We start from the raw sequence: 7500 nt of genomic DNA on the forward strand, positions 1-7500 counted from the left end.
CTGCTGGGGCTGTGCTTCTCAGCAGACTCTGTGACAGCCTTGGCCAGGACCAGGAATAAATACTCTCCTTCCCACCCCTCCTTCCCACCCCAAAAAAGTTGAATATACTGTATTTAGACTTGATTGCGAGCTAAAACTGTCAAGTCCAAGTCAAGTCTTACGTCAATCGTGCCTAAGTCCAGAGTCAAGTCGCAAGTCATTCCTAATATTCCCAAGTCAAGTCTCAAGCCATCAATTTGTGACTCAAGTCTGACTCAAGTCCTGCACCCCTCATGCTGTTGACAGGCTGACCAGAATGGTGCCGATGTCCCCTCGACCCTCCAGTTATGTAGTGAACTAAAGTGTTTACATGCGAACCACTCATGTTCATACCGGGCTCTGAACTTTTCCACAATGTGACAATTTCTTATCCGGACGAACCTGCTGATGCACCAAGTATTTTCCGTTTAGCATTGCGAAGCAACTTTCTGGTTCCATACGCTCAGACTTGCAACATGAACACACCAGCTGGTTTGAGATTAGGTGCGGCAGGTAACGGGCATGGTTCTCTGTCAGCCTGAACGCTCCTTCAGTGCTGTTGCTGCCTTTGTCAGTGCTGCATCTGTCAGTACTGTATTGCTGCCTTTCTCAGTGCTGTGTCTCTCAGTGCTATTGCTGCCTTCCTCAACACTGGAGCTGCCTCACTCATTGCTGGAAGTCTCACTCCTGCCTGGAGTGCTCTGTGGCAAAGGAAGCCTTCAGGGTCCTCACTCATGCTTCCATCACTCCTCTACTGTGACATTAATGGTTTTCTCAGCCCTTCTCTTCCTCTCTCTTATACTTTCACTCTCCAGAGCCCCCCCCCCTCTCTCTCTCTCTCCCTCTCTCTCTCTTTCTCTCTCTCCCCATCTTTTCATCCCCCTTTCATTCTTTAAGAGTTGTAAACATTTTTAGATTGCTCAGTGCATGCTACTCTTTGCTCTCCTTTCCTCATTTCTCTCTTCTCCTCTCGTGGACATTTGCTGAGCAGCGTTGAAACACGGCCTATTTTCCTTAATCAGTGGAACTGTGTATTTTCCTCGTCACTCCAAACAGTGTGCAAGTGGAGGGCTTTCTGAAAGGGTTTCTCTAGTCCAGTCCTTTTTTTGTGGTAGCCTCCCGTCTTCCATTTTCATCTGGTTGTTGCGGATCCTGTAAACATTTCAATTGGACTGGAAGCCTCCTTATAAATGATCAACACTCCCGAGCGGCAGTTGGACAAATGTAAACAGTGGCTTAGTGTGCTGTTGGCCCACGCTCACCACTGTGGCTGTGGTTGTGGAGTGGTATGGGGTGCTCAGCTCGGCTCTCTCTGCTCTGCTCTGCTCTGCTCTGCTCTGCTCGCTTGCCCTTGCACATTGGCCGTGACCGACACACGCTGACTGTTTTCAGCCCGTCGACCTTGAACTCCACCTCCATCACACACACGCATGCACACGCATGCACGCGCATGCACGCGCACGCACACATACACACACACACACATACACACACCAGAGCTCACACAGTCACTCTCATGAGAGCACATAGACACACGAGCGAACAAGCACACAAACACATGCACGCACGCATGCATACACACACACATACACACACACACACACACACACACACACACACACACACACACACACACACACACACACACACACACACACACACACACACACACACACACACACACACACACACACACACACACACACACACACACACACACACACACACACACACACACACACAATATCACACACAAGCACAAACACTATTTGGTAGCATTTCTATTTTTACAACATTCCTAATTTATATATTCCATACATACCCCTTCTTTTTAACTAACGGCCCCGTGTTTGTGTGTATGTCATCTACTTTTGGAAACATGTGGAATGTGTGATACTGCTGCGACACGTGAATTTCCCATTGTGGAATGATACATAAAGGGCATGTTTACAGTACTTACTTACTGTAGACCTCCAAGCCTGAGAGAAAACTGTCGTATGATACCATGCATAATTCCCCCCTCTTCTCTTCTCTTCTCTTCTCTTCTCTTCTCTTCTCTTCTCCTCTCTTCTCTTCTCTTCTCTTCTCTTCTCTTCTCTTCTCTTCTCTTCTCTTCTCTTCTCTTCTCTTCTCTCTCTCTCTCTGTCTTCTCTTCTCTTCTCTTCTCTTCTCTTCTCTCTCTCTCTCTTCTCTTCTCTCTCTTCTCTTCTCTTCTCTTGTCTTCTCTTCTATTCTCTCCTCTCCTCTCCTCTCTCTCCTTCTCTTCTCTTCTCTTCTCTTCTCTTCTCTTCTCTCCTCTCCTCTCCTCTCCTCTTCTCTTCTCTTCTCTTCTCTTCTCTTCTCTTCTCTCCGTAGGGCCCAGCAGGTCCTAGAGGAGCAGCAGGGAACAGAGGACCAAAGGGCAGGAGGGTAAGAGAACACCAATTTATCCACCCCTATATCCCCCCACACACACATACACACCTAGCCCTCAAGGAGAGGCGAACGGCTGTGTGTGTATGTGTGTGTGTGTGTGTGCGTGTGTGTGTGTGTGTATGTGTGTGTGTGCGTGCGTGCGTGCGTGCATGTGTGTTCATGTGCGTGCGTGCGTGCGTGCGTGCGTGCGTGCGTGCGTGCGTGCGTGCGTGCGTGCGTGTGTGCGTGCGTGCCCGTGCGCGTTTGCGCGTGTGTGTGTGCGTGCGTGCATGTGTGAGTGCATGTTGGTGTGCGTGCATGCGTGTGTGTGACTGTGTCAGTAAATGATGTGAGGCTTGATGGGCAACAGAAACAGCCTGGGGCAGCAGGGTCAGGGCACTCAGGTGATGGGGAGTGTTATAGAACCCCAGAGTAGCCACCGGCCTCTCAGTCTCAGCCTTGCTCTCTCTCTCTCTCTCTCTCTCTCTCTCTCTCTCTCTCTCTCTCTCTCTCTCAGTCTTACACTCGCTTTCCCTCTCACTCTCAGCGCCATCCCCTGTTTCAGATTAGCACAGCTGGGTCCAGCACGGGTCAGTTGTGCCGGCCTCGTTAAGTGCTCCCGCATTAGGCCTTTCATAACGTTGTGTCATCTTGCTTTATTGGCGGTCAGTCCGTCCGTCTAGTCTTGGTTTTTATGGGCGGGTTTTATAGGACGCCCCTCAAATTGGGAGAACATCCTCCACTTACTGTACAGTGTAGCAGAGGAGGAGACGAGAGAGAGACGGTGTGCGAGTGAGGCACCTGGTGGCGGGATGGCGTTACTGCAGTGAAGCTTTTTGGTGGTGGTGCGCTCTGAGCATACCTAGGCAAACATCACAGTGCCGGCTCAAGACAATGGACACATTTATAACACCACTTCGTCATTTAAAGCAACATATGTGCAAATGCTGTCCAGATGGAGTGTAACCACAGTGCATTTGGGCATTGTCTTTTGCCATTTACACATGGATATCAATGCCAGTCTACCCATGTCTCGAGTGAAGAGGGTGTGTGTGTGTGTGTGTGTGTGTGTGTGTGTGTGTGTGTGTGTGTGTGTGTGTGTGTGTGTGTGTGTGTGTGTGTGTGTGTGTGTGTGTGTGTGTGTGTGTGTGTGTGTGTGTGTGTGTGTGTGTGTGTGTGTGTGTGTGTGTATAATAGTCCCTGTTCTGCGCCCTTCATCTACTTCTTAGGCTGAGGTTGTACTGTAGACTTGCACTTTTGTTCTATTGTCAATTGAGTTCCCCACTGTTTCAGGTGTTCAGCTTTTAATGTGTGTGTTTTTCTCTTTGTGTGTGCATGAGTAGCATGTACCCATTTGTAAGCCTGACAGCGTGTTTGTGCTGAGACAACAGAGAAGAAAGAGTGCGATGGAGAGAGAAAGACAGAGAGAGAGAGTGAGAGGGGAAATAGCGAGGGGAAGACAGTTAGCACCCGGCAGGGGCTCTTTGAATGTACAAACTGTGTTTGTTTGCGGCCCGGCCAGAGACATATTTACGTGTTTGCTCTTCGCTGCTGGAAGTGGGTCCGTGGCAGCTAGGTGCGGAGTGGGCAGTGAGCAGTGGGCCGCGGGGCATGGTGGCGGAGGATTCATGAGTTTGTCTTGGGCCACGGCACCAGAAGTGACGGATCTCTCCTGAATGTACTCCACTGTGCTGCATGCGGAGGGAGGCCTGCCTGTTAAAAGAGCCCTGGCGCCTGCCAGCTGTGTTGCCCTCTGCCATCTGGCTCCTGCGGTGGTGCCCTGTGCCCAGCTTGCCAAGGTGTTTTACACTTGAGTGCCAGCCTGCCCTGCACTGCCCTGCCCTGCCCAGTAATGCAACTTACTCTTATGGGAACAGGGATACATGCTGTAGTGTGTGTGTGTGTGTGTGTGTGTGTGTGTGTGTGTGTGTGTGTGTGTGTGTGTGTGTGTGTGTGTGTGTGTGTGTGTGTGTGTGTGTGTGTGTGTGTGTGTGTGTGTGTGTGTGTGTGTGTGTGTGTGTGTGTGTAGGGCTGGATTAATGCACAGGCTAGATATGGCTGCAGCCTTGGGGCCCCCCACCTGCCAGGGAACCCCTGGTTGGCCCAAAGTGAAAGCTTGCAGAATTGTGACAGAATGCAATATTGAAAAAAAAAACATGTGTCACATTGAGTACAGTTGGTAGACATGCTATGCTTAATACCTAGCTTGTAATTATGACACAGTCTACAGTATGTGAATTTGTCACAACATTTGCCTCCTGGAGGGCTCACAGCAATCTGTAGCCCAGGGGCCTCAGGCCATCTTAATCCGGCCCTTTGTTTGTGTGCGTGCGTGCACGCGTGTGTGTGTGTGTGAGAGAGAGAGAGAGAGAGAGAGAGAGAGAGAGAGAGAGAGAGAGAGAGAGAGAGAGAGAGAGAGAGAGAGTTAGAGAAAATGAGTTTGACGGAGGGAGATAGAGACAGGATCGATGCCCAGACACCTGTGTGTCCTCCCAGCCCAGCCTCATCTTCTCCTCTGTCACCCCCTTCTCCTCATTCCTCTCCATCTGTCCATTTTTCCTCCTTTTATGTTGCACTTTCACAAATTAGCCAAAGCATCTTGGGAGAGCAGCTCGATTTTTACAAGCTCAAGCTGCTTTTTGATATGCGAAAGAAATCTAATTAGCGATACTCAGCGTGCCAGAAAAGCCGTCCGCAGACTGTGTGGTGTTTCTGTGAGGAACTCACTGGTGTAAACTGTCTTCAAAAGGAACGAGAATGTTTTACTACCATTAGGGAGAACTCTGTGGCTTTGTTATGAAAGCGCTCTGCGTTTTTTAGGGTATTTTTTCCCGTTTTGTTAGAAGTCTCATTAGGTAGCAAGCACATCTCGTTACAGACCTTTCGAAAATATCTCACCTCACACACAGACATGCACGCCTGTACGCGCGCACACACACTCACGCACACACACACGCGCACACGCACAAACACACACACACACACACACACACACACACACACACACACACACACACACACACACACACACACACACACACACACACACACACACACACACACACACACACACACACACACACACACACACACACAATGCACATGCTTGCTCTGCGCTGGAGGGCTTCTACGCCTTCTAGTAACACATGGCAATACTTACAAGTGCAGACACACACACACACACACACACACACACACACACACACACACACACACACACACACACACACACACACACACACACACACACACACACACACACACACACACACACACACACACACACACACACACACACAAACATATATAAGGTCATATTTATGTTGTTTACACAAATCCTCGATGTGCCCATTAAGGGCCTTGTGTATCCATTTCCTGGTTACCCCTAAAATGCTTCCCTGACGCCGCGCCAAGAATAACCATGTTGAGACAATGTGCTCTGGACCTCCTCACGTAATTAAGACTCAGACTGTGTTTGACGAGCGAGGCAACGCTAGGGAAACGTTTAGGAAACGTTTGGGGAATTGAAAGGAAGCCAAACATCGAGCGCTAATTGTGGTTCTCATGACAAGCCACTCTGGTATGCTGTTGTCATCCGCAAACACATCGGAGAGTTGTTTTATGGCGCTTGCTTGTGGTGTCGATGCAGACATGTTTGGTGGCGAGACTCAGACTGAGAGCTATGTCCGAGCCTTTACACCAGATGATTACTCCAAACCCCAGCTTTCCCTCAGCCAGTCATCTCTCCGAAAGCAAAAACAAAGATAGATTGAATCAGGAAATGGCTCACAGCTGGCCTGATGGAATTCTTTTCGCCTCAGTTTAATTTTTTTGCCCCTGCTGTGTACAGTCTAACAGCCTGGTGACGTTATGAGGCACGGTAATTATTTAGCAGACATACGGCAGTATGGATAAGCATTCAGGCATGTTATACATCCATAATTACGCTAATAATCATTCACAATTAATTACACTGCAGCTGGTTGTACGGTATGTTATGAGTAGAGATATTTAGTGCTTCATACACGTAAGTATGCATAGAGGCTTCAAAGTCTTGTAGAGCGTCTTTTAGATTATTTTAATGGCCATATATTAATCCATACCTGTCAACCCTATTGTTTTTCATGTGAAACTCATTCTTTTTTTACTCATTTCCCGCTGTCTTCCCGGTTTTGTACTTTCCCACAAATATCCCGATTTTTTGAAGCTCAAAGTTGACAGGCATGTATTCATTTGGTTCTTAAGAGACTCTCGCTAATGTCAAACTGCATAGCGCTCCTTTAAGGCTCCTAGATACAGTACAGTAGTGGTATTTTAAGGCTCATCCCAACTGCAGTGGCCCCGAGGGCAAGAGACGCACGCCCAGTGCATTCTTTCAGTTTGAATACAGGGCTCTGTCTATCTGAAGCCCTCCCGTCCAGCGTCGTAAACAGGCGATTTACGCACGGAGCCGCAGAGCCCCGTCTTTGGCAAAGCCATCCATCAGTCAGGATTGGGTCGTAAAGCCTCACCTGTTGAACCAGGGGCAGCCGGTAGGTCAGTTGGTTGGAGGAGGAGTAAGAGTAGGAGAGGAGTTTGTATGCCAATAACTACCACCACTTTGTGCACCGGCATCCAGTGCACACTTCTACTGACCTGCTGCACTCCCCCCTTTTGCACTTTGCACATTAAAACCTAAAGCCAGATGTGTTATTGGGCGTTTTATGGGCCTCAATCATAATGATGAACAATGCGAGATGGAGAATTCACAGCAGCGGAGTAGACTGGAGCAGAGAAGAGTTGATAAGGAAGGAGAGGAGAGGAGAGGAGAGGAGAGGAGAGGAGAGGAGAGGAGAGGAGAGGAGAGGAGAGGAGATTAGAGGAGTGGAGAGGAGAGGAGAGGAGAGGAGATTAGAGGAGTAGAGAGGAGAGGAGAGGAGAGGAGAGGAGAGGAGAGGAGACAAGGAAGGAGAGGAGAGGAGAGGAAAGGAGACAAGGAAGGAGAGGAGAGGAGAATAGAGGAGTGGAGGAGAGGAGAGGAGAGGAGATGAGATGAGAAGAGAGGAGCGGAGAGGAGAGGAGAGAAGAGGAGAGAAGAAGCGGCCTCTC

The 7500-nt window shown here is 49.1% G+C and overlaps 1 protein-coding gene across 1 annotated transcript in view; it reads left to right on the forward strand.

Moving 5' to 3' along the window:
- LOC134450791 (collagen alpha-1(XXIV) chain) overlaps window positions 1-7500 on the forward strand; it is a 196981-nt gene that overhangs the window by 126242 nt on the left and 63239 nt on the right. Inside the window, exon 28 of the mRNA XM_063200774.1 lies at window positions 2374-2427. Coding sequence (XP_063056844.1) covers window positions 2374-2427 — 54 coding nt within the window. The remainder of the gene's footprint in view (window positions 1-2373; window positions 2428-7500) is intronic.

The sequence above is a fragment of the Engraulis encrasicolus genome, chromosome 6 (genome assembly GCF_034702125.1).
Source record: "Engraulis encrasicolus isolate BLACKSEA-1 chromosome 6, IST_EnEncr_1.0, whole genome shotgun sequence".
In the NCBI taxonomy this organism is placed as follows: domain Eukaryota; kingdom Metazoa; phylum Chordata; class Actinopteri; order Clupeiformes; family Engraulidae; genus Engraulis; species Engraulis encrasicolus.